The sequence below is a fragment of the Pholcus phalangioides genome, unplaced genomic scaffold (genome assembly GCF_987345545.1).
Source record: "Pholcus phalangioides strain wild (caught in Gottingen) unplaced genomic scaffold, Ppha-v1.0 ptg000005l_1, whole genome shotgun sequence".
Classification (NCBI taxonomy): Eukaryota; Metazoa; Arthropoda; class Arachnida; order Araneae; family Pholcidae; genus Pholcus; species Pholcus phalangioides.
This window is the reverse complement of record NW_028301598.1, coordinates 6,514,684-6,541,309: the sequence shown is the minus strand read 5'-3', so window position 1 is coordinate 6,541,309 and position 26,626 is coordinate 6,514,684. Positions and strand designations below refer to the sequence as shown.

Sequence of the window (26,626 nt, the reverse complement as noted above, 5' to 3'; positions counted from 1 at the left end):
ATTTGCCCCTTGCGACACAATAACTTCTTGTTTCTGGTATTACAATCCCAGACCCCGTTTGTCCCCTTAAATCAGGGCCGTCTAAACAACGTCATAGGCCCCCCAGGTCTTGTGTGTCTCCAAATTACATATCTATTCTCGAAAATTCTAACCAGATCTCCCTATCATTAGGCAGTGCACGAGTGGGCCTATGCGTGAAGACGGCCTCAACGTTCTCTTTGCTAAATTATGGCTCAAAAGCGTCATCATGTGAGTTTTTACTCTTGCAAATTTTTTAAGTCTTACAGCCGCCCCCGAGTAGGCCTATATTGATATTTTCCTGCCGGAACAGCCGGAACGCTGACCTTGGAGGGTCACATTTTGCTCGCGGGCCATGTATGCCATATAAGATCCCATAGCGATTCTCTTGAGTTTTTTTGATGGGTTTCCCCCACAGGTTCTTATTAATGAATAGGTATAGTAAGTGTGATGCAGTAGCGGGAAATCAGTCCAACCAGGAAGCACGTAGTACGTACTTCAAATGGCAATGACTCAAATTCAAGACCTGAAGCATCTGCTAAACACCTGCCGTAACAAAAAAAAAACAACAACGTCATTGAAACGTTGCGCGTAAACGTACAAAAACGCTATTTGGCAACGTTTTTTTAATTAATACTTTAACAAAGAAAAAAACGCGAGAGAGAGAGAGAGAGAAAATCCACACAAGTCACGTTTCTTTTCAAGCGAGTATGTAAGTCACGGAATGGCGTCTGAAACGCGTCACACACGTCACGTCCAAAAGAAGAGAGAGAGAGAGAAAACCACAAAACTGACGGCTTCGTGGCAACTTGCAACTCACGAGCCAAATATGGCTGCCGCAGTGGCTCGACAGTTTCCGGTCGGTAGAAGACAAAAAAAAATGGAGGACAGGACGTGTGTGTGGCGTGTGCCAAATCCGATTAAAATCATCGATGGAAGTAAGTATTGAAATAGTGTTATGTGATTCGTGTGTGTGTCTCCGGAAAATTCACCGACAACAGCTCACCGAATGGAAAATTCACCGACAAGCAATTCGACGTCAGTTCGACATGAGTGAATGAATGAATAAGGGTATGAATGAGCGATTAAGTGAGCGAATGAACACCTGAATAAATGGTCGAGTGAATGAATGAATGATCCAAACCGGCCTGTCACTAGAGCTAGCTCACTCACTCACCAGGTCACTCAGTGAATCACCAGATAGCTCATTCTATCACTCACTCACTGTGTCACTCATTATAATACTCACCCACTCACTCACTAGGTTGCTCACTTGCTCACTCGGTAATTGAGTGACCTATGTCACTCGATCACGCTCTGAGTAGGCCGATCATTCACTTGATCTTTACTTTGCTCATTTACTCCCTAGGTCACTCACTTACTCATTTGTTAACTCACTTTGTCATTCACTCACTAGATCACTTATTCTTTCATCAACTCACTAGCTTGCTCAATCTATTATACACTCAATCATCTGGTCGCTCACTCACTAAGTCGTTCAATCTGTCATTCGCTCACTAACTTGTATGTCATTCGCTCACTAACTTGTATGTCATTCGCTCACTAACTTGTATGTCATTCGCTCACTAACTTGTATGTCACTCACCAACACTAACCACTCTGTCACTCTAACAGTAGTAGTATCAGTTACGGATTCCCTCACTCGATCATTCCTGGCTCACCGTCACGTGTCGGTGAATTTTCTTAACGGTGAATTGCTGTCGGTGAATTTTCCGTAAACCGTTATGATTACGTGATTTAACCGAACGCTTTTGCATTTTGTTTGCCAACAGGTGTCGATGTGGTGATGGTGACGTGTGACTGCAGCGCTTTTGAATGGAACTAACGGCAAGCGGGACAGTAGTCATAGTAGAATCGCACACACATCAAGGTGATAATCGTAGTCACAATGAACCCTTCAATCGTGTCGAGGTATGGCGTAGTATCTTCTCCTTCAGCGCGCGCCACCACTTGCAACTGTAACTACAACATAACTCAGGTAAATATTCAGCAACAATCACATGGTGCTCGGTGAGGTAACCCTTCCAATGCTTTTTTTCCCCTCTCCCTTCTTTTCAATGAAATTCCCTGCCACGCAAGAATTCACTAAAAGGGGGGAAAACCTGGTTTTTTATGAGAAAGTAGGGAAAAAGAGATTATTCTATAGTTAGATTATTTCTTTTATATGTTTTCAAGCAAGGCCGTAGCGGGGGAAGGGGGTGGCTTTTGGGGTCTGCCCCCCCCCCGAAATGTGAGAAAATGGCCGAAAAAAGGGGGAAAAGATGGCCAAATCTATTGTTCTATCACTTTGGTTCTCCCCCGAACGATATTTCTGGCTACGGGCCTGCTTTCAAGTACAGGTTTTTAGCCATTCAGTAACAATGGACAATGATGTATACGGAGACTGTAGCAGAGGCGCATTTATACAGGGTGGTTATAAATAAACTGACACTTACTCAGACGTACGTATCTCCCATTCTGAAGAAGGTTTTTCGATGAAACTTGGTGTATGTGGTCCATGCGGAAAAGAAAGTTTCAATAAAAAAAAAAGTAGTTCACTTTTTGACCACCAGGTGCAAAAGTGGAATTTTTTATCGCATTTACTTTTCCCCCCCACGGTCCAAATAACGTTTATACCAAGTTTCAATGAAATACGTCCATCACAACGCACGGGCGCTGCATAAGCAGTAGTGTGAGTACAATTCAACTGACATTACTCCGACTCATGTAATGCCCACAGTGGTGGACTTGGACCGTGGGAAAAAGATAAATGCGATAACAAAGTGCCGCTTTTTCACCTGGTGGTCAAAAGGTGGACTAATTTTTTTTTATTGAAACTTTTTTTCCGCATGGTCCACGTATGCCAAGTTTCATCGAAATACAGTTAAACCTCGTTAATGAGTCACTCTTGGGAGAGCAAAAATATGACTTGATAAGCGGAGTGACTCGTTAAACGGAGTAAGCTTTAGCTGTGCCAATTCCTGCTTGAGGATAATTGGGACTTCCAAAAAGTGATCCGGTAAGCGGAGTGACGTGTTAACCGGGTGACGCACTAACGAGGTTTCACTGTACCTGCATCAGAATGGGAGCTACATACGTCTGAGTAATGTTAGTTTATTTATAACCACCCTGTAGTTTTTCCACCTGGGGCTATAACACGCTTGCCGCCACCCCCCCCCCCCACACTCCAACAAATACACTTGTGACTAAGTCATTCTTTTGCACACTCCCACGCTTAGACACTGTATTGGTCACTCATATGCTTGCACACCGTTTCGGTCACTTCCCTGCTTACACAATCTCCAAGAGTCACTCATTTTGTCACTCCCCTGCTCACTCAATCCCTAACTCTCAGTCACTCTTTTTAGCCATTCACATGCTTGCACAGTTTTGGTCACTCACGTGCTTGCACACGCTCTATGTCACTCTTTGGGTTGTTCTCTCACTGACATGGTTCTTGCTTTGTCATTGTTTTGATCATTTATACGTTTACACATGTTGTAGGTCATTCACACGCTTCCATGCTCTCTAGGTCTCACATGCTTACACGCCCTCTAGGTCACGGTTTTTAGAGCTGGTAGTGATCTTCGGCCGAGCAATAAAGTATTTGATATCTTTTATTGTTTGTCGTTTTAAAACACACAAGCCCGTGTTTCTTTTTGAACACGAGGGATTTATAACTTGGGCAGATAAAACCGGTTTTTTTTTTGTTCAACGGGGCCATGCGGGCACCCCCCGCGTGACACTCGAGCACCCCCCCCCCCAGTGTTTTTCGACATGCGTACGATCACAACAAAATTTATCGGAATTTTTACTGAAGCTCAAACTGAGCACCAGCAGTTTAAAACACTTCCGACATCCCCGAATTTGATTCCTTCCACTTAAACTGAGCTTTTAGAGCAGCCATCTTCAACCTGTTGCTTGCGAGCATCATGGTGCTCACCAATACTCGTGCCCGATTTCGCAAACGCGAGCACCACGGTGCTTTCCGAATCAACAATGATCATCTCTTCAATCAAATACCCCGAAAAATTGCATTCAGGAATAACGATTATGCAGATTTCAAGCAAACGTATGTAAACGTTGCCGTAAGGCATATAGGCTCAACTTATGACCCAAGGGCCCAATGTTATTGCCCTCAAACCCTGATTTTGTGAAAATTAACTATGCGGCACATTTACATCTCACTTATGTGATCCACGGTGCAGTTCTACATCACACTTTAAGTTACTAGACCGTAGCATATTCACAGATGACTTAAGTGACGTATGGCAAAGCTCCGGATCACACAATAGGCCAGCGGCATATTTAGAGATCGCCTTAAATGATCCACAGCACATCTATAGATCACTCAAACACCCGACGACACAGTTACAGATCACTTATCGCCCTGCAACACATTCACAGATCACTTGAGTGACCCGCAGCACATTGACAGACCACTCAAGCTGCACGCGGTGCATTTAAAGATCACTTAAGTGACACGCAGCATATATACAGATTACTCAAACGGCTAACGGCACAACTCTAGATCACTCAAACGGCTAACGACACAACTCTAGATCACTCAAATGGCACAGCTCTAGATCACTCAAACGGCTAACGGCACAGATCTAGATCACTTTAGCGACCCGCAGTACAACAGATCACTCACCCGGCCAAAGACACAGCTCTAGATCACTTGAAAGACTCGCGGCACATTCACAGATCACTTAAGTGACTAACGACACGTTTTCAAACCAATGAAGTAAAAGTGGCCCACATTCTCCTATCCTAAAGGTTGAGCGCCCTTGCAGTAAGGGGTGCTTTTAAGGGGTTTGACGATAAGCATAGAAAGTGCTCGCTACTCGAGAAAGGTTGAAGACCCCTGTTTTAGAGTCTAGCATCACTGATTTATGAATCAGTAACGTGGAATGAAACATACATCTGTATATACAGTCGAATCCCGTTATAACGAACTCCAAGAGACCGGAGAAATCATTTCATTACATCGAAATTTCGTTATAAAGGAATTACAGGTTTTTTTGCATTGTTCCTATGTAAACTTATCTGAAGGATTAGAAAAGTGTTCGTTAAAACGGGATTCGACTACATAAAATGAGAAGTTAAATCTAAAGCGAAACTTCAATCTTGTCGTAAAAGAAATTTGTGTAATAATAGTAATATAGTATAATGTACAACTAAAAAACTGTATAATGCCAAATAAAATGCAAGCGAACTGTACAGGGTGTCCTGTAAGTGGTGTCACGGCCTTTATCTCATCAACCGTTCGTCGTAGAGTTATGATTCCTATTTAAAAAATGCTCAAAATGAGTTCAAAAGCTACCCCTGTACCAGTTTTGAGAGTGAAAACACAGTGTGCAACAAAATAAAAAAATCTAAATTTTTATACGGTCCCACCGTTGTTCTCTAATTGCCAATTAGAAAGTTGTTGCCCTGTCTCTATTGATGCCAAAAAAATAATAATGATATCCATGTTCCTAACAAGGAAACGCTCTCCCAAGCTAAACTCATAGAATTCGACGAAACTTTTACGGCCGTTGTTAGTAGATGGCTAAAAATATGAAAAAAAGTAGCTGCGGAATTGCAACGGAAAAGCTGTAAAAAAATGAATGCAAATCAACATTTTTAACGCCAAATGCAACCCTACTTGGCGGGGATTCAGAGAAAAGCTGCAAATATTCTTAAATGAAATAACTGTCCGTGTTTCCTCCAAATGAGTTTAAATCTGTTTTGTAGTTATTTTTGCTGCTGTCGCCTTTAATTATTGTACATTCTGAACCTAAAGGGCAATTCGAAACTCAAGTTCGGCAGAAAATGCTTCAAGCTGACAATATTGACACCGTGTCTTCGAAATCGCCGAAAATGGGATTAAAAGAGAAAACTGCGCGAATATTTATCGGAAGTGTATTTTAAAAACACACCCGATATAACCGTACTTTTAAGTATATTGTTGGTCACCCCCTTCAAAACCAATGATTTGATTGATAGTGTTACGCTACGCCACCGAGTAAAATCGTTCGTGTGTTTGTGATGCCACCAAAAACCACTCATCTAACACAACCGCTTGATTGGTGCGGTTTTCGGGTGTGGGAAAAATACAAATCGATTTTGTTTCATCGAGACAATATTTTTAAAGTACAATCCATTACACACAACCAGTTTTCTTCACCACGCTACGTAATCGTGTGGAAATATTCATGGCATGTGCATGCTCATACACAGAAACGCATCCTGGGTATTTCGAGAATCCTGTCGATTTCATATTTGTTGCAAACAAAACTGTGCATTCAAAGTATTCGCTCGCTGTAGCTGATGGAAAATACGTTTCTTCGATGAGCCTCATATTTGTAACACTTTCAATTTATAAAGAAATTAACCCTTTCATTCGACCCGAAAAAATCAACTGTAATCAATTATATCTGTTGTAAACTATGCAAGACAGTACTGATGCATCTAATCTGCATATGCTGGTTTCCGAGTGACACTTTTAAGAAGCTATTTTTCAAATATTAACGCCTCTAAATACAACATAAAGTACGTTTTGATAGTATAAACGTATTAGATGTTTCCGTTAATTTTCAAGAATGCAAATTCGCCAATTGATGCTAACTGTACGGGTTTGGCATCCCAGACCAAATTTTCAACATTAATTTAATCCTCTCCTAATGCAATTCCGCGGCTGCTTTTTTCACAGTACGTATTTTGAGCCATCTACTAACGCCTGTAAAATTTTCGGCGAATTCTATGAATTTAGCTTGGGAGCGTTTCCTTGTAAGTGCAATATTCGCCGAGATATTTGAAATCGAAAAACAGGAAAGTTGGGATAGAACAGCATAAATGAGGGAAAGAAACGTTTTCCGTTAGGTTACGCTGTTATTTCACAACTTTTTTTCTCCGATTTATGAATTCAAATATCACAGCGAATATTGCACTTGGAAACATGGATTTTTTTTTTCTGTTGGCCTCAGAAGAGGCTTTTTAATTGAAAGTTAGAGAACAAGGAGACAGTATGAAAATTTATATGTTCTTTTAAATTCTGTGGCATTCTATTTTCACACTCAAAACTGGTACAGGGTATTTTTTTAACACATTTTGAACATTTTTTAACTGGAACCATATCTCTACGACGAACGGTTGATGAGATAAAGGCTTTCTTAGGACTTACAGGAAACCCTTTATACGCTGCCGAATGATCGTAGGCGTAAACTCGTATCCGGTGAATGAGCCCGAGCCGACACAATATGGGCCACCATCTCGCTAATACCTATAGAAATATTTAGTTTGAGCCCAGCCAATATTTTCAATGACTTATTCACGCGCCTCTGCATATTGCCTCTGCACTTGATAATTATTTGTAATTCGAAACGCGCTGGTCATAGTTTCGAATCCTCTCCCTAAGAAATTATTCTAATATACAGGGTGATTATAATTGAAGTTCCCGTAATCTCGGTAGTTTTTAATCTAAAACTGCTTATCCTCCGAATACAGCCAAATTTTCGGGATATCTTAACGAGACCATGGGAGAGATGTTTATGAAGTAAAAAAAAAATAAGTTCAATTTTTGATCACCAGGTGAAAAAGTGGCTCTTTTTTATTGGATTTCCTTATAGACTACATAGCGTGCAGTCGAATCCCGTTATAACGAACTCCAAGAGACCGGAGAAATCACTTCGTTAACATGAAATTTCGTTATAAAGGAATTCCAAATTTTTGCATTGTACCTATGCAAACTTATCTGGCGGATTAGAAAAGTGTTCGTTAAAACGAGATTCGACTGTATATACCACTACTACTACTAAACCACACATGAACCTCAATATATAGCGTATATACCAATTTTCACGTGGGAAATAGAAAAATTTAACAAAAAAAGCGCCACTTTTTCACCTTGTGGTCGAAAATTGTACTTTTTTTTTTATTTCATAAATCTCTCTTCCCATGGCTCTCATTAAGATAACTTAAAAATTTGGCTGTATTCAGAGATAAGTATTTTTAAAAACTGTCAGTTGTGCTACTCAAACAGTCCCCAGTTTCAGTAAAAACTATTCAGACTACGGGAACTTTAATTATAATCACCACCATGTGTAAATCTCGTCGAGCAAAAAGACAAGCAGAGAGTAAAAAGATTTCGAGTGAAAAATGTTTTCGTGTGTACTCGCACAAAAACAAAATTCCTAGGGTTAACTTTCTTATCTCAAATCGGCAGACACACTCTTGGCAAGCAAAAGAATGGTGCTCCGCATTTCTCCCATAGAACCTTCGACGTAATTTTACGTCAGAAACATTGAACTAGTTAAAAAATTACGATAACGGATTCTCATTATTTTTCGTTGCAGGGTGCCTGTGAACATAATATGTTCAGTAATGTAGAGTCGAACAATAACGTATACAGCTCAGACGATTTGGTAAGTCACTCCTTTCTAAGTCACTCAATCTTTCATGACCGTTACTATACAGGGTGTTTCAAAACGAATGTAGCAAACTTCAACAGAGGGGGGTGACAGAACCCATCTAAACAAGCGTTCTTCGTAATAAACAGCGAAGTCGAGTGTGAAGCGCAAAGACGATAATAAGACTCATAAGCAAGTCTACACAAGACATATCCTTAGATCATGAAGAGTACTCTCATGGGTCCACCGATTTCGATCCATCAGAAGAGAAATGAAGCGAGCAAGTTACTTAACGCTCCTGGGCATAAACGGGTCTCATAGTTGATGCGCATCCTGTGCAGCAAACACGCCAGACTCTACGCGGTCATTTGGACATCGCAAAGACCCTGTTTTAGTCCCCTGCAGGCAATCTAGAGCCTGCAGGCTTTCTAAATTGGCAATCACAATACTCATATTAAAACGAAAATTCAGGCACCTGTTACTTTCATTTTCAATATGAAATAGAGATGGCAGCACTTCTCGAAAATGAAACACGAATGAGAATTTTACATCGTAAGTACATTAGGATCACTCATATTCACACAAAACTTTACGGTATGCACCAAAAAAAAACTTGTTAGAAATACCCTCCATCCCTGAGGATTATTTGCAAGGTACATGTTCGGTTGAGTATTTGTAACAAATACGCCAAAATATATATATAGTGCTTGAGGTGAAATGATGTATAACATAGCATTCTTCAAAGGTGCCCTTTAACACGAGATATTTTTTTCAATGATGCCTTATAGTTGGATTCATTACCACTGCATTGTATGGATATAATCTTGGACTCACGTCACGACCACCTGAAGTGGGTTTTCTGTGTTTCTTCAACTTCTAGGTACAATGCGAGTCAAATCTCCCCCTTAAAAGTCTCGAGCAGCAGACCTACAATACAAACACTATTCAATCATCACACTTCCCTCACAATTTTAAGTATAGATGGCAACACTGGAAATCCAAACGGGGAGGAGCATTGGATATCAACTCAGACTGCTAATTACACAGTATGCTTGTTCAGTGATCCCTTACGGTAGGTTACATTAGTTTTGAAACACCCAGTACGAAACACATCGCCAAGTTTGTCATGATCTTGATTTCCCACTCATACGATTTGCAGGACACTCCAAGCGACGATTCAGACATAAGTAGCAAGATGCTCGACCAAGCTAGTTCGGACATTGACGTCGACTCGGACAGTTTGAGTCTCAACAACGGCCACGAAATGGATGAGGAAGACGAAACCAAAAAGAACCTGTCGACCGTTTTCCAAGGGGAATGGCCGATCAACAAGAGTAAGTATCAGGCCGACCATCACCGTGTCCATCAAAGATTTTTCCATTGCTTTTCTCGATCATTATCATCCCCTTTTTTTTGTCTCCTGTTCACACGTGTTTTTGTTTTTTGAAGTGAAACTTCTTCAGCCAAGGAAGTGTATTTTTATGAGGATAAGGAAATGCATCACAAAAAAGTGAAACGCTTTCTTTTTTCTCAAAACCCGTTCCGTAGATAACTGATTGTGTAATGAAGTCCTGAGAAGCAGATGGGTAATGGTAGTGGTGGTGTCAATAGACATTCGGACGTGTAAGAAAATAAAGTTAGGTGAGGTAGGAGGATTGGTACACAGACGGTTTGTGAAAGGACAAAGACAGTTTATTACTTTTCTCTACCCACAGTGACGCCGCACACCCTGGCCACACGAGAGTATATTTCGCACGCGAACGCAAGTTTTGTGACGTCACAGTGCCAGCTCCTAATTGGCTGCGCTGTCATAACACAGAATACATCCAAAGCGCTTTACTTTTCTTTTTTCCTTCTTACTCTTCACTCCCGTACTTAAATCCCCCGCCCAAGGGCGTACTCAGGATCTGAACTAGAGGGGGGCAACTCACGATACTAAATTCATACGTCTATGCTGTGTGCTAATTACTACACTTTAATTTCTCTTCTGGGGGGGGGGGGGAGCTGCCCCCCTCTGCCGCTCGCTAGGTACGCCCATGCCCCCGCCCCCTCTGATTTAGAGCCAACCATGCTTATCGCTAGAAAGTTTTAGCGAACAAATCTGCACACATGGGATTTACAGTGGGTTCAACTATGATTCCATATGACGCCAAACTCGTTAGAATTCTACGGGGCGGATGGTGCCTTGGGATTTGAGGGGCCAATTAGATAAAGTTGGTCAAGTTTCGGGGGGGGAGGGAAATTTAAGAAAGACAAGGGAGTCACCAAGATCAATGTTATTTATAATTAAATTTGAAAAATTTCTGTGAATTCAATTTTAAATAATTAAAATTAAATTTAATTGTGATGAATCTCTAATCACATGTCAAACCTAGAAGTTCCACTTCTATCGAGCGAGATTCTCACGTTGATTTTTTTTGTTTTTCTTTGTGTGTACGCAGCATACTGGAGCGAAGACGGCGAAAATCATGCCAGTTCGATAGAGGCGGTCATGCAGCAGGACACCAGGAGCATCATGAGCTTCGATTCGAGCATGACGTGTAGTTCCATGACTAACCAAGCCTCTATGATAGCCGGTGATCCTTCTGGCGTCAAGGTAATTCAATCCAACGGCCGATCTTATGAGGGGGTTATTAAGGTTCCAAGTCAAAATATCGCCAAATGAGAAATTTAAGAATAAAAAAGTAGATTAGAAATTAGTAATTATGGTGATTTCGCTTTTATTTTGTCATGACAGTTCTCTCTACTCGTGCTGAACGCGTGGGGGCCGCGTCCCCACGCAACAAGCGCATCCAGATATATGTCGGTACGCTAACTATCGGCTTTGAGTACAAATTAACCTACATTTGGCTACATGCTAGCATTAAGTGTACCACATATATTTTAGACTTCATTTCCGCGGAATCTGCGTTTATTCCAAAATGATCGACGGCATCACAGACCGTACGCACAATCGACCATTGCGCCGCGGCGGGGTGAAACAAGCAATTTCTTAGAGAGAAATAGAGTTACTGAGCTTGAAAAAACATTTAAATCAATAGAACTTGATTAAAATAGCATAAAAAGATTTTTTTACGAAATAGTTAAAAAAAGATTTGCTTTAATGATTAAACCAAGTTGGGTGGCTTGGGAGGGAGGGGGGGGGGCGCACCTCCCTGCGGACGCCTCTGGACGGCATATTACGTGAGCACCTTAATTTCCGTTCCAACATCTCGGAAAAAGATCGGAAGATGAGACGCAGTGGTATGCCACTGTGCAGTCGTGTGGGCATCGTGCTGGACTCTCGCCCTGAGGATCCAGGTTCGAACCCGGAATTGACGGCACAGTGGTGGTCAGCTGAAGTTGGTTTTTTTGTTGTTTTCCAGCTTCGAGGTGCGAATGAAAAAGCCGGCCTCCCATTAGAAAAAGTCTCTTCGCAGAGAGCAGGCAGGTGATCTAAAAACGGGCCGCTTAAATACTCTGTAATTGTGCTATGGGTCTCTTAAGCGATCTGTAAATGTGCCGCTTAGTTCATTTTTACAAAATTAGGTTTGAGATGGCGGGCCACACGTGGTCTGTGGGCCATCGGTTTAGCATAAATGACTGAGGGTGGGTCGCAATGAATTTCTCAAAGACAAATCTTTAGTTCTCAGATTTCGAAAAGCATCCAAATTAACAGAAATTGAACTATAACCACACACACATATAAAGGTATTTTCTTCCAAAATTTTTTTGTGCATTAAAAAAATAAACTTTTGATCTGGGATGGGGGGGGGGGGACCACGAGTTTTCCTATGCCCCACCCGGCATACGTCTCTGATCCCAATGTGCGTTAGGAAGTAGGAAGGCAGAGCTGACAAAATTCTGCTGACAGTGGGGTGGGTTAGGAAATGGCTAAAATCTGCTGACGTAATACTTGAACGGCCCTTGATACAGAACCATAAATGGCTGATGGTTCCGTTCGTATATGAAGGCGTCTCACCCTTAATTACATACAGTACTGCATGTACAGCCTGTCCCAAATTGTTTACACAGCAGATATCTTCGCAACTGTTGACTTCAAAAACATATAATTTCGATTACAAGAAGTTTTCAAACAACGGTGCAGTTACTTTAAATCTCAAAAGCTGTCGCTGAGGGGTCGTATACGAAAAAAAATGAAGAAATTAACTTCTCATACTTGACAAGTTTTCATTGGCTCGAAAGTTGCCATTTTTAGAACACGAATAGAATGAGCTCGATCATTTTTTTTTTTTTTTATTCACAATAAATAACAATTATATTTTTTGGCAATTACGGAATATTTACAACTTTGAATTTAATTTACGTTTTGAAATTCGTGAACCACACCCTCAATCATTGGCAACTAATCCTGGAAATATATCTCCGTTAATATTGCATTTAAAAATACGCAATTTTCTGTAAAATGCCTTCCAAGAGCCGCATTTACTTTCCACTAAGTGGAACTTTCAGCATTACGGGGACTGTATAAAAAGTAAATTTTTATTTTTTCTGTGTATACGGACCCTTCGAGAAATTCAACACAATTTGAGTAACCGGACATGATTTGAAAAGTTTTTAATAATTGAAAGCATGTTGCTAAAAAGTCAGCGGTTGCAGAGATATCCGCTGTGGGAACAATTTGGAAAGGCCTGTATATACAAACCTGTTTTTTTTCTTCTCTATCGTTATCCAGGATGACGTGATGCTCAGGAGCACCCTCGTGTCTTTGCTGCAAAATGACGACAAAGTCGAAGTGACCAGGATATTGCTAGAGATGTCTTCTTCCCCCGAGAACTGCATAGCCATGATCGAGCCCGGTCAGTTTTTTTTACAGTTATTTCATCGTATTCTCTGACTTAAACATTCTTACGAGTAGTTACGGTAGTGTGTGGTCATCGTGCTATAGATTTTCATAGTGAAGATCCAGGTTCAAACCCCGTTGGCGACTCTGCCGTTTTCAAACTTCGAGGCGTGAATTCGAGCGGGTCTCCCATTTGAAAAAAGTCGCTCCTCAGAGAGCAGACAGACTCTCCCCACAGGATACTTGCATAACATTAAATACCCAAACAGTTACCATATTCACTTAAAAATATGGAAGACAGGTGGCACCACCAGTACAACACGAAACAAGTATAACACTGACAACATAAATACGTTGGGAGCCCCGCATACACACACACAAGACGTTCCTGCATGCACCGATTCATCAGAAACTTCCTAGAGAGATCTTTACGCGGTGCATGTACGATTAAGTTGTCGTAACCATCAGGCCACGGTTGGAGACTGTCAGTGAAGTGGAACCAGATGCCCTTTCAGGGTGGATATCGCTAAGCCGCACACCGCAAGGGTTGTGACACCCACGCACCTTTGAACGGTTGCCACTTACAGTTTTGTTACAAAAAACACTTGAAACATATTTTTAAAGCTATTTTACAAAAAATCCATACTGGCAAAGTAATGCGGTAGTCATTGTTGGACTGATCACGTCGCAAATCACTTCCGCGGCTAATGATAATAACTTCATACAGGCTAATGGTTTTTTTTTTTCCAATGTCTACAGGAAGCCAATGCCTACCTCTACTGGTGCAGCTGATCCACGACAGGAGCGAGAAACAGACTTTCATGGCATACAGACAGAGCGTCAGGTTACGAGCCACGGCCGTTCAGATCTTGCACAACATTGTCTTCTCCCAGCCGGACGACAAGAAAGGCAGGAGGGAGACCAGGGTCCTCAAACTCCTGGAGCAAGTTCGCAGCTACTCCGACTACCTGCAGAACTCCAGCTACGAGGTCAACGACAACAGGAACGGTAAGTAACAGAGCGCGACCGACAAGGACAATGAATGTGGTCATCACCATTCTTCGTGTTGGCGTTGAAAGTGATTTTTTTTACCATGTTTTTGATTTATGACTAAAAAACGTGTCTTCGTTTCTTCATTCTAGATAAGTGCTCTGATCAGCAGCTCGGACCGACTGTAGCAGCGCTGATGAAACTGTCGTTCGACGAAGATCATCGACACGCCATGTGTCTTCTAGGTAATTAAGACTGAATACTACTGTGTGTAGGGTTCTTTGAATTCGTTTAACCAATTTGCGATCAAGAACGTAATATTGCGTTCAAACGCCACACAAGGTCTCCCTGTTTTCTTTCCTCTCTCCCGACAAGGGTTGGCGGTATATAAGCTCAACCCATGACCAGCGGGCCAAATGTGGCCCTTCTAGTAATTTCCAGATCATTTAAGCTACCACATATGCAGATCACTTGAGCGACCCCCAAGCATATTTCCAAATCACTTGGGGTGACTCGCGGCGCATCTCCATGTCACGCCTGGTTCACTTGTACGCCTGGTTCGCGCGGCCCGCGGCATATTTATAGATCACTCAAGTTACTCTTGGCACATTTCCAGATCACCTAAATTTTCCGCGGTACATTTTCATATAACTAAAGTAGCCCGCGACACATTTGCAGATCACCAGAGTCAGAGGCGTACGCAGAGCTGAGGGGGTGCTCAGGGATCCCGTGCCATCCCTCTTCCAAGCCAACTAAACATTAGCGGAATAAACTTAATATTTCGGTTCAAAAATGGAAATATCGAAAGAGAAAATACCTTTTACATGCAATATTAACCAATTTCTATTAATTTCAATGGTTTTTTTTTGAAAGATGGAAGAAAATTTCTCTAGAGGAAAATTTATGTGCTCCCTCCAACGGTCGATCCTGCATACGCCTTTGACTTGAGTGACTGAGGGCATATTTCCGGATAACTCGAGTGAACCCCGACACGTTTCCAAACCAATGAAGTGGCCCGTTCTCTCCAAAAGGTTGACCCCTCCTTGTTTTATGGCGAGGGCCTCAAAAATCTAAAAGTTACTGAAGCCAGCCCAAGTAGAAAAAAAAAAAGAAGCTCTTTTTATAAGCTTTTCAAATTCTGTAGTTTGAACAAAACTCGTGAAAATCGAAACGAATTGGTCCAGACATCGACACTGAATGCGTTATGCTCAGTTATACAGGGAGGATACTATCGACCGCTCAATAATTATACACGTGATTCTCCTTGTGAACACACAACTAATATGGGTAGCTGTTTCTCGTTTTAGGTTCGGGCGAATATTAAGGGAGTTATAACGTTTTGTGGCTTATCAGTTTTGTATAATGGTCAGTTACGCGCCAAACACTCAACCAAACGGGTTGCGGCTAATTAAAAGAACTGAAATATTCAATCCTGTTAGAAGCCAAGTTTAGTTTTTCTCTTTCACGATTGGTGTTTTTGCTCTTCGTATAGAGTGATATAACTTTGTTATATCAAGTGTTGCTCCTTCACTCACTATATTAGCAAATTCATCGCCAGATTTGTAAAGTGTTAGCCAAATGAAATATATTGAAAAAAATCGTTTTCCCAAAATACTTTTTTGCCAAAATGTAATTTTTTTCCTTCACTGTGTTATGTCACATTTCTTGAGGGAAAGTGCAAGGGGGGAAAAAACTGGTTTGCACATCTTTAGCTTTCTTGATACCTCTCTGGGTTAATAGTATTATTTCAGCTTCAAAAACACCAAGTAACACGTTTGGTGTACGTTCGATGAATTCGGCAAGATTTGGAAGTGACGTAATAAATTTTCACAGCATCCATAATTATTAGTGCAATCAAAAAACTGAAAACATTTTTCCGCATAAGTTTTTCACTGGGAATCACTAATTATTGGTCAGTCGAAAGTATCTATCCTGTGTAAGTAATTTTTTATAATGTATGGTTCTGTTTAATCCTAAAGGTGGGCTCCAGGCGCTGGCTGAACTCATTGAAATCGATCAGGAGGTGCACGGGTGCTCGGGCGATCAGTACTGCACGATGATAAGGCGCTACTCGGGGATGGCGCTCACGAATTTGACGTTCGGAGACGGGGCCAACAAGGCGCTCCTCTGTTCCATGAAGCCATTCATGTTGGCGTTGGTGGCGCAGCTTCAGTCACCGAGCGAAGAACTCAGGCAGGTAAGACGAGAAAAAATTGAAGAATACGACTGACTGGTCTCGACGAGATGATGCGCTATTTGTATGAATGTTTTTTTTTTCTTGTGTGCGTAATGTTAATAACTGGATTTATTACAGGTGTCGGCCAGCGTCCTACGCAACTTATCGTGGAGAGCAGACAAACCGAGCAAAAAGATGCTCCGCGAAGTTGGTGCCGTCACGACCTTGATGACAGCTGCGATGGAGGCGAGTAAAGAGTCTACCTTGAAGAGCATCCTCTCGGCGCTGTGGAACCTGTCGGCTCACTGCAGCGAGAACAAGGCAGACCTGTGCGAAATGGACGGTGCCCTGGGTTTCCTGGTCAACACGCTCAGCTACAAAAGCGGCTCCAAGAACTTGGCTGTCGTCGAGAACTGCGGCGGCATACTGAGGAACGTCTCCAGCCACATAGCGCTCGAGAATGACTACAGGGCCGTCCTGAGGAAACACAACTGCCTGCAGATTCTGCTGCATCACCTGAGGTCCCCGAGCCTGACGGTCGTGAGCAACGCCTGCGGCACGCTCTGGAACCTGTCGGCCAGGAACGCCCAGGACCAGCGAGCGCTGTGGGAGATGGGGGCCGTGGGCATGCTCAAGAAGCTGATGAACTCGAAGCACAAGATGATCTCCATGGGGAGTTCCGCAGCTCTGAAAAACCTGCTCTCGGCAATGCCGGCCAACCTGGACGGAGAGCTGAACACCCTGACGAGCAGCGACTATAACAACGGCATGCCGTCGCTGCACGTCCGCAAGCAGAAGCTGCTGAACGCCGAGATCGACCAGAACTTGTCGGAGACCTTCGATAACACGGACGTGTCTCTCAGCAGTCCGACCAAAGAGCCCCGCAGCAGAAAATCCAGCTTCTCGCGCAGCAGGGCCATATCCCTGCCGCGGCAGGGCATACCACAGCGGATAGACGCCAAAAAGCGCAACGTCTCAGAGACGCGGACGGATAATACCTCGTCGTCGGAGAAAGTGACCAACATCCTGGACGACGGCATCAACCAAAGCCCGGTGCACATCTCCCAGACAACCCCACAAAGCAGTCCGAGGAAAATCGGCGTTCCCACCAGCGTCATAAAAAACAGAGAAGGGTTTGGGAACCAGAGGTACACGAACCACAAGAACGTCCCTTGTCCCCCGAACAACAGTATCAAGGAGACCGTCACGATGAGGGTGTCCAGCCCGGGTAACGTAAGGCCTTACTCGTTCCCTTCGAGGTACGACAGGTCGAGTCTCAGATCCTCGTCGCCTCCACTGTCGTCACAGAGACCGATGGCAGGAAGGCAAGCGAGAGCAATCGGCCAACAGCCGCAGGGTATCAGGCCACCCGGGGACAGGGCCTACTACAATAACCTAATCAACAAGACCAAAAACGTGCATTATCACGAAGACGACAACAAGCAGAATTATCCGACAAACGACGGGTCGGTGTGTTCCGACGAAGGTACCGACGACTCGGGCAAGAAGAGCAAAATACCAGCCCCAAAACTCAATAACTACATCGACGGCACCCCTCAAGTGCTGAGTCAAAGCACCATTTCTCACGGACTCGGGACCCCCAAGGGAATCCCGAGAGCACCGTCGCTTCAAAACAGGGCCCTATTTTCAGAGTCGACAACAAATATTCCGAGGAATACGGGCCACCACACGGACGACGTTCAACCGACACAGCAGAGCTACGCCAAGGCAGCACCCCAGAAGCTGTTCTCGGCGCGTAACGACGTCGACAGGTCACTGCTGCAGAAGCGTAGGTCGCTACATTCCTCTCCGTCGTGTTCGCTGTCGGACCTATCTCAGGAGGAGGCCGCAGCAGCTACAGGCGGTACTCCACTGCAGCCGCCCCAGGTGCACGCCCTGTCCAAGACTTACGAAGTCAGCCCGAGGAATTTCCACAGGTCCGAGACCGGTGGCACCATTTCGAGGAATTCCGTTCCCGATAAGAACAGCGACTTCATGCAAAAGAAACTGCGTTATCCCGAGAAGAGGAGGCCGGAACCCCAACTTAGAAGCGACCCCACGCCAGTCAAAGGTGAGCTGGAGACGTGGACCCTGTCCCTAATTATTTTTCGTACAATGTATTAATGTAATGTTACGGCCAGAGGCGATTCTCTCTGCTTAACACGAACACCCGTCTTTAAGTCACTATTTTGCCGCTAACTGACCCAGACCTTCGTTCTTTAGATCAGTGTTTCTTAACCTGGGGCCACATGGCCCCCTTGCGGTCCTGAGATACTCCGTGGGGCCATGGGTCATCGAGTTGAGGGGAGTGAGCCATGATAGACTGCTTAGCTCTAAAAAAAATCAGATATAAAGGAATTGAGCTTCAAGTGAAGTGTGGTGAGGAAAAAGTGTTCCCATAGAGTAAGGGCCGTCTTAACACATGCTCCCGCTCATTCATGGCCCATGGCCTTGTTAAGTGGATGGTGATTAATTAATAAATTAAGTGATTAATAAATCCCACTATAATGGGATTTGATACTATATTTTTCTAGAATGAACGTATAAATTTGTACCAAGTATTCCCAGGAAGGTAGGGGGCAAATAATGCTACTGAAACGGCTCTGCATAGAACCAGGGCCATCTTAAAACACGGGCCAATCTAGGCATGGCCCTGATATCAGTAGGGGGACCTATATGATGAGCTCTGGTACCATGATTTGCGGGAATAACTAAATACTCAAGCTGCTCCTTTTTGCCCGAGGGCAAGGAAGGTGAGATGGCACTGCATAGAATCCCTCCCCGAAAACCCTCACTAAATCAGGGGTTGACCTTACTCATGAAATTGTTCATTAATATCAATTTGTTCAAAAGATCAATCCAATAATAAGAAGGGTCTTGATCTTTTATCTGGAGGTGGCCCTGGCTAAGACAAGGGGGCAACGAGAAAAAATATGGTCCATAGGGGGACCATGGGCAAAAAAGGTTAAGAAAAACTGCTTTAGATCAACCCCATACTCACACCCCTTTATATGGTATAGATCATTCTTTTGGTCATTCACATGCTTACACACGCTCTAGGTTACTCATATGCTCACATATTCAACAGATCACTCTTTGGTCATTCACATTCTCACACATTATAAATCACTCTTTTGGTCATTCACATTCTCACACATTATAAATCACTCTTTGGTCATTCACATTCTCACACATTATAAATCACTCTTTTGGTCATTCACATTCTCACACATTATAAATCACTCTTTTGGTCATTCACATTCTCACACATTATAAATCACTCTTTTGGTCATTCACATTCTCACACATTATAAATCACTCTTTTGGTCATTCACATTCTCACACATTATAAATCACTCTTTTGGTCATTCACATTCTCACACATTATAAATCACTCTTTTGGTCATTCACATTCTCACACATTATAAATCACTCTTTTGGTCATTCATATTCTCACACATTATAAATCACTCTTTTGGTCATTCACATGCTCTGACACGCTGTTTCGGTCTCATTTTGGACTCGTGCACTCTTTCTTGGTCACTCTTTTAGTCATTCACATGACACACAGTATTGATCACTCACATGCTCACACACTTTACAGATCACTCTTTTGTTCGTTCACACGATCACATATATCTTAGATCACTCTTTTGCTGCCCACACACTTTATAGGCCATTCACATGCGTCCACACATTTTTGGCCATTCTACAGGTTAATACAATCTTCACGTCATTCTTTTGGTCATTTACATGTTTTCACACTTTGTTGGTCACTCTTTTGCCGCTCACTTACCCAGCCCTTCCCTCTTTAAATCACTCCCATGCTCTCACACTCTATAGATATTTTTTTGGTCATTTACATGCTTGCAAACGCTCTAGGGCACTGTCATTCACGTGCTTGCACATGCTCGAGGTTGCCACATCGCTTCACGGAAAGGGTGTGTTCCCGAACGAAATCCGCTGTCCCGAAACGTTTTGGCGATCACAATTGCATTTCTGAGAATATGACCTTACTGAAGTGCTTACGTTACGCATGATATTATTGCGAGTTCCGCTTCTTGTATGTTAATGCCTTATAATTTTCAGACACAAAAGGCAACGCCGAAGACTCGGTCGGAAACCGATTTCGGGACACACCGCTGATGTTTTCGAGAAGTAGCTCCCTGGGTTCGATAAGCAGCGTCGAACAGCAGCAGGACGACAACAGTCCAGTCAGTGAATTCAGGTAATTTATAGGCATACCCTTATTGGGAGCACAAGAGGGATATGTAAGCTTCCACAGGCCTAAATTGAAACTTTTTTTTTCCAGCCACCAGACAAGCGATGGAGTATCGCCAAGTGACCTGCCAGACTCCCCTAGTCAACCGATGTTGCCAACGACAACGATGGCGGCGTCCGGAAGCGACGCGAAGCAGAACTTATCGAGGGCCAACGTGGTTACAGAACCAGAGCTTCATCCCGCCAAGAACGTCCGCAAACAGCCGTCGGTGATCAACAGGATCAACTCGTCGACCGCCAGCAGCGACGCGTCGAGGGAAGAGAACAAAATATACCAGAGGAACACAGTCATTCCCACGAAGGTTTCCACAGACAAGATGCTAATCCTCCAAGACAGGAGACACTCGAACGACAACGTCGTCGTCGACAGAAGCAGGAACGTGACGCATCTGAACGACCTGAAGCATCAAGCGGCGAAGTCGAACATCTGCCCGCCCACGGTGGACACTTCGGTGAAGCCAGCGGTCGCGAGCAACTTCGATCGGATGATCAAACCACCGAAAAGTTACAGGAAGCCGATCAATTCGAAGCTGCAGAAAAAACCGGATGAAATGGAACTTGAAGATTACGAACAGCAGATCCAGAAGCCGAAAACAAGAGTCCCAAGAAATGTCTGCGACGACGAAGAGCAAAAGGCCATCGCCAAGTACGGCGAACTTCCACAAGGCTTCAATACCAATAGCAGCAGTAATAACGTTTATGCCGAAAACGTTCCCGACAAACTCGGGAAACCGAGCTTCACGCTGACGAATTTCGTTCAGGAGAAGAGCAAGTCTCTGGAGAAGACGAAACAGGACGATCTCGACTCGGCCAATCTCAGCGACTCTGGCCACAATTTCGAGAAAGAGACCGAGGTGGAGGATCTTTCCGCATCCGGAACCTGCTTTCAGGACGGGGCTGCGTCAAAATCGAACTCGCCCGTGAAATCGTGCTCAAATAAGGCTTTGTATACCAGACTCCCGACCTTCTCGCCGAAGAAACACGTTTATTCGGAAAAACACGCGCCAGCCAAGATGATCCAGAACCCGACGTGCCCTTCCGAGCAGCAACGGTGTGGGGCGGACAACGAGCCATCGATCGACCGGGAAGCGAGACAACGCTGCGACAAAACGAATTCGCAACAGAGTCCTCTGAGATCTCCGGATAAATCGGCGAGGAGTTCATCCATTCCTAGCGCTACGCAGTATCTGACTTACAGAAAGCACGCGGGTCCTCCTAGAATACAAGCAACAACTAATGAGGTTTCTGGAATGAACCATAAGGGTGTAGAAAATGAGTCAGAGACAAAGACCGCAGAAATACCACGAGTGAAACCGGATGGCGAGAATCTCGATCCCAAGGGTTCGAAAAAGCAGCAGGAATCGAAAAGACCCTCCACGGCAGCCGTGGAGGGCGCCAAAGATAAGAAAGAGAGTAACTTGGTACCCGAAATCAGCGTGGAGGCCCAGAAGATAACGGACGAGATGCTCGAGGCAGTAGTCGACAGCACCGACGACATGACCGTCAGCACTCTAAGCTGCCTATCCGACATTGACAACATGCAGCCGCCGTCGATCATGGCGGAGCTCGAATGCCTGAGCCTGACGAACAACGGTTACGAACTGGACAAGACAAAGTGCGCCAAGGGATCGCCGTCGAACCAAAAATCACTTCTGAAGAAGCTGCAGATCAGCAGGCTGTCCCGCGAACAGAACGACCTCGCTAACTGCAGGATGTCGGGCTCAACGGGCAGCCTGAACATGGACAGCAGTGGCACCTCGGACATACTCGAGAACATAAACCCGCCATCCATGCTGGACGACATATCGTTCACGGGAAGCACCGGCAGCTTGAACAGCCTGCCGTCGAACATCCTGGACGAGAAGGTCGTGATGTATACGTCGGACGAGAACAGCATGAACGAAAGGCTGTGCGAGGCAGCCGCGATGGTCCAGATGTACGCCAAAGAATTCTCCAACATCACGGGCAACCATCCGAACTCGAACTCGGGATCCGACGGCAACATCACCATCAGCACCAACACGCCTCCCCCGCAGTCGATCCACCCGCCACTGGACATCCTGGACGACGCGACCGAACGCTGCGACACGATAGCCTCTGACGTCGAGTTCGCCGACGACCTTCCCTGCGACGACGAGGAACTCGGTTCCGAGACCCTACTTGCCCCGCGGTACCCGTCCTCGCTGACCAAAGAAGAACAGGGCGACGGCAGCACCGAAAACCTGACGGTGACACTAACCGAGGACAACCCCAAACTCGGTCACGATGACGGACAAGACGACGAAGATGATGACCAAGACGAGGAGGACGACGACCAGTACCAAGCGCTACGTGAAAACGCCGACCTCATCCTAAACAGCTTGAAACGCATCCACCTATCGGAAAACAGTGAATTCGGCGGGTTGCCCGCCAACGACATGCTAGAAGACGAGACTCTGTCCCTCGTATCCAACGATTCCGACGACGACTTCCTGTCAGCGGACAACGTTTTCCAGTGAAAAAAAGAACTCTCAAATCAAAGATGAAGCCTTATATATATACATTAGCCTCGACCCCATTAACCTTCACTCGATGGATCAATTCCTTAACACATAACTTCCATCGAGTTAGTGTATTATAGCTTTTCAAATTATGTCTTCTCACCCATAAAATACACGAATCAAAGACAATATATACACACATATTATAAACCTTTACCTAACTTAGTATTTATCGTGTGCCTGGAAAGTACGTCGTGGAAAGTTCCGAAGTGCTTATTGAGAAGATTGACAGAAACATCCTGGGATGGACGTCACCCATAAATGTGATTCTTGCCATATCTCTCAAATACCTTGATGTGTGAATTTCCACCACCACAATATCTTTCCAAAAACACTGTATCAATACACATACATAATGTTTTGTCTATATGCAATATAGGTACTCACACATAAATATTATTTGAGAATACCTCGGTCAATGAAGCTTCAAGATATTGTGTAACTTATTGAGGGAATATCAAAAACAAAAAAAAAGCTAAATATTTTCAATTTACCCAATATATTTGATAAATGCTAGCATTAGATTCGTTTAGGATGATTCGACAACCAATTATATCATCAGTGAGTGTGCAATCACTGAATGCAGGAAGTACGAAATCTCATGTGTTTCGATCCTGAATTCCTGGGATAAAAAAAAATAATCTATATCTGTGTGCGTGCATTGAAATGCATGAGATGCTGATTGGCTGTATGAATGGAACTGCTATCTCTGTTTGTTCTATATTGTACATATAGGCCTATTTGTGATTCTGTTATCGTTCATAGCCGTGGCATCTAACGATTTGTTCGAACAAATTTCTTTTGAGACTTTCTCATCATCTGTTTTTGAGTTATGTCCTCTTGCATTTGTGCTTCCCTGAGATGTATAAAAATGAGCTTCCCTGTCCGATTCCTTCTGATTCCCCAAGTACTCGAATTTTCTTGGCATTTTTGTAGAGTTGATTCAAGACTACTTAAAAAGTTACATATACGGGTAATTTTGATTGTTAAAATTCATTATTAGTCCTTATAACAAATGATTATACCCACTGACAAAAATACTTGATAAATTGTAAAGGAAAATTTTAGCCACATCTGTTTTCCTTAGGTCACAAAATCCAAACCCGTCGAACATAATGACAAAACAAGACTACTCATTTAGATGTTGTCATGGCTGAACATGATGCATTAACGTAAGATATCAATAATCATAAAAGTTTTTGGGTATAATATGACCGCTAAATGCACGATTTTTCCCACTACTGTAATTGATTTGTGATAACACCTACTTCCTGTCACGTTTCTAGTCATTTATTTCATACGATAACTACTACTAATGCATATATTTAACATTGCCTGTGTATGATGAGACTAAAGAAGTATGTGTGTGTGTATATATATATTTGGAATATTTTTTATCGTAATACTGTTCCTTCGAATGTATTTGTGTGTGTGTATACATAATTGTACATATATATAGCTGTAGGAAAACACTATATTGTTCATACCCACCCCCTCTTAAAAACCCATCAGTGAAATTCCCATTAGTTCGTTCATCTTCGTACTAAATTAAAAACTGAATCATTGTGAAATCGAGGAAAAAATAAAAAACTGTGAATAAATGAGATTTCTTTCTCCTGAAAACACTTTGCAATGTTCTGTGTGAATTTCTTTTCTTTTAATCACTATCCCAATTTCTATAGCAAAATCAAAACAGTTAATGCTTTCACATCTCTAACTCAGGGATTCAAACTTGACCTATCAAACCTGTGTTTAATGTGCTAATCACTTGACGATCCAGGGGGCTATTTTGACTATTTTTATCTTTGAAAATTGGAAATACGGGGGGGGGGGGGGGGGGAGGGGATCATCACCCTTTTGAAGAACATGGCGCCGACTAAGTGATTTGGCAACTGATTGCGGGCTGAACTAAAATAGTTCTGCATTTTGATTACGTTATGTGACAATTTTTGCCCTTGGTTAGACCACATTTCCCAATGGTTTATGACTAAAAAATGACTGAACACAATCATTTAAACCAGCTTAAACCTGTGGTGCTTGACCGTAGGTGCCGGAGAACATTTTTGGTGCAACACTTTACTCCTCAGCGCGACCCAACCCGCAAGGGTAAAAGGCTTATATCCCTGGAGGGACAGATCCTGGGCCGTGACTGGTTTGTCGGAGAACATTTTTGGGGATATGAGATGGAAAATTAATTGCAACATGTTAATTGATTATTCAGGAATATTAAAATGATAAAAGTTGAATTTTTCAATTCTTAAAAAATATGAATCCTACCAATATTTTGAGAACTCATCTCTTAGCTTAGACAAATGTGTCACCCAAAATTTACATTGTGAAAGTTTTTTTTCAATTGGCGATCGTATGTTAGGAGAAAATCCCATTATTTACCTAAATTATTTCACGGTTTGTTTACCTTGTATTATTAGCATGTTAAAAAGACACCAACAAATAAGGCAAATACACAAAAATACAAAAAGTCCTAATGCATTTCAACACCAATGGATGTTGCCTTCAGAGGAAAAATTTTTAACCACTAGTCACGCTGACCGAGTTTCCCACTTGGGTTGAATACCAAATCTTAACGCTTGGTTGCTTATGTAAGTTGTAAAAAGTATGTCTGCTCACTTCAAACATTGTGGTCAGAATGAAGCTGTGAGCCTGCGTGAGATACTAATGCAGGGTCCTGATTGGACGCTTGTGGAATAGTGCTATCTGATTGGTCTATTCCAATTTTCTTAGAATTCCCACTCGAAATGAATTTAAGCCATGGTCATGGGCAGAGATACACTTGGATGTCTGGGGGGGGGGGGGCATGATAACGTTGTCTGTTCATATATACATTAGATCAGTCGACTCCACCTTTGATACTGGGGGGTAATGCCTCCCCTGTATCGCCGGCCATGGTGTTGTGATCGGGTATAGATTTATTATCGTTTACTAGTGTATTTTTGAAGGCATGAATATACAAGTATGTGCCTTCGTGGAAATCTAAATCAACTGTGGACTTGACTTTGTGAAAAACTCTTGCTTCTTGAAATTTGAATCTATGGCCCTCTTGCCAGCAGTGAGCAGCGATTGTCGATTTTTCACATTCTTGATTTTTCACATTCTTGATTTTTAACACAACAAGCATGTTCATTTAATCTAATTTTTATGGGTCTCCTTGTCTGTCCTATCTAACCAAGAGGGCAATCACCACATGGAATGTAATAATAATAATAAATGCCCCATTGTTTATTCTGTGGTATAGCATCTTTAGGGAGCATGAGACCAAAGTTTTCAGAGGGCACATCCTATGGTTGTTAGCTTAAACTTTTTAAAAATCAGTTTGATCTTCAGCGAGAGATCACTCCTCTCATACCTGGAAGTTAAACAGAAAATAAAATTTGACTAAAAATATAATAAAATTTTAAATATAAAAATAATGGAACTTTTTCCATCT

The 26,626-nt window shown here is 43.0% G+C and overlaps 1 protein-coding gene across 1 annotated transcript in view; it reads left to right on the top strand.

Annotated features, from left to right (window-relative positions):
* The window catches only part of LOC149085797 (uncharacterized), a 51,837-nt gene extending 27,032 nt beyond the window's left edge, over positions 1–24,805 (top strand). The window contains exons 2-12 of the mRNA XM_089232211.1: positions 1,812–2,017; positions 8,358–8,426; positions 9,571–9,745; positions 10,853–11,007; positions 13,087–13,210; positions 13,954–14,202; positions 14,337–14,429; positions 16,164–16,381; positions 16,499–18,431; positions 20,450–20,588; positions 20,673–24,805. Coding sequence (XP_089088337.1) covers positions 1,928–2,017; positions 8,358–8,426; positions 9,571–9,745; positions 10,853–11,007; positions 13,087–13,210; positions 13,954–14,202; positions 14,337–14,429; positions 16,164–16,381; positions 16,499–18,431; positions 20,450–20,588; positions 20,673–23,139 — 5,712 coding nt within the window. The 5' untranslated portion in view covers positions 1,812–1,927 and the 3' untranslated portion in view covers positions 23,140–24,805. The remainder of the gene's footprint in view (positions 1–1,811; positions 2,018–8,357; positions 8,427–9,570; positions 9,746–10,852; positions 11,008–13,086; positions 13,211–13,953; positions 14,203–14,336; positions 14,430–16,163; positions 16,382–16,498; positions 18,432–20,449; positions 20,589–20,672) is intronic.
* The last annotated feature ends 1,821 nt before the right edge of the window (positions 24,806–26,626 follow it).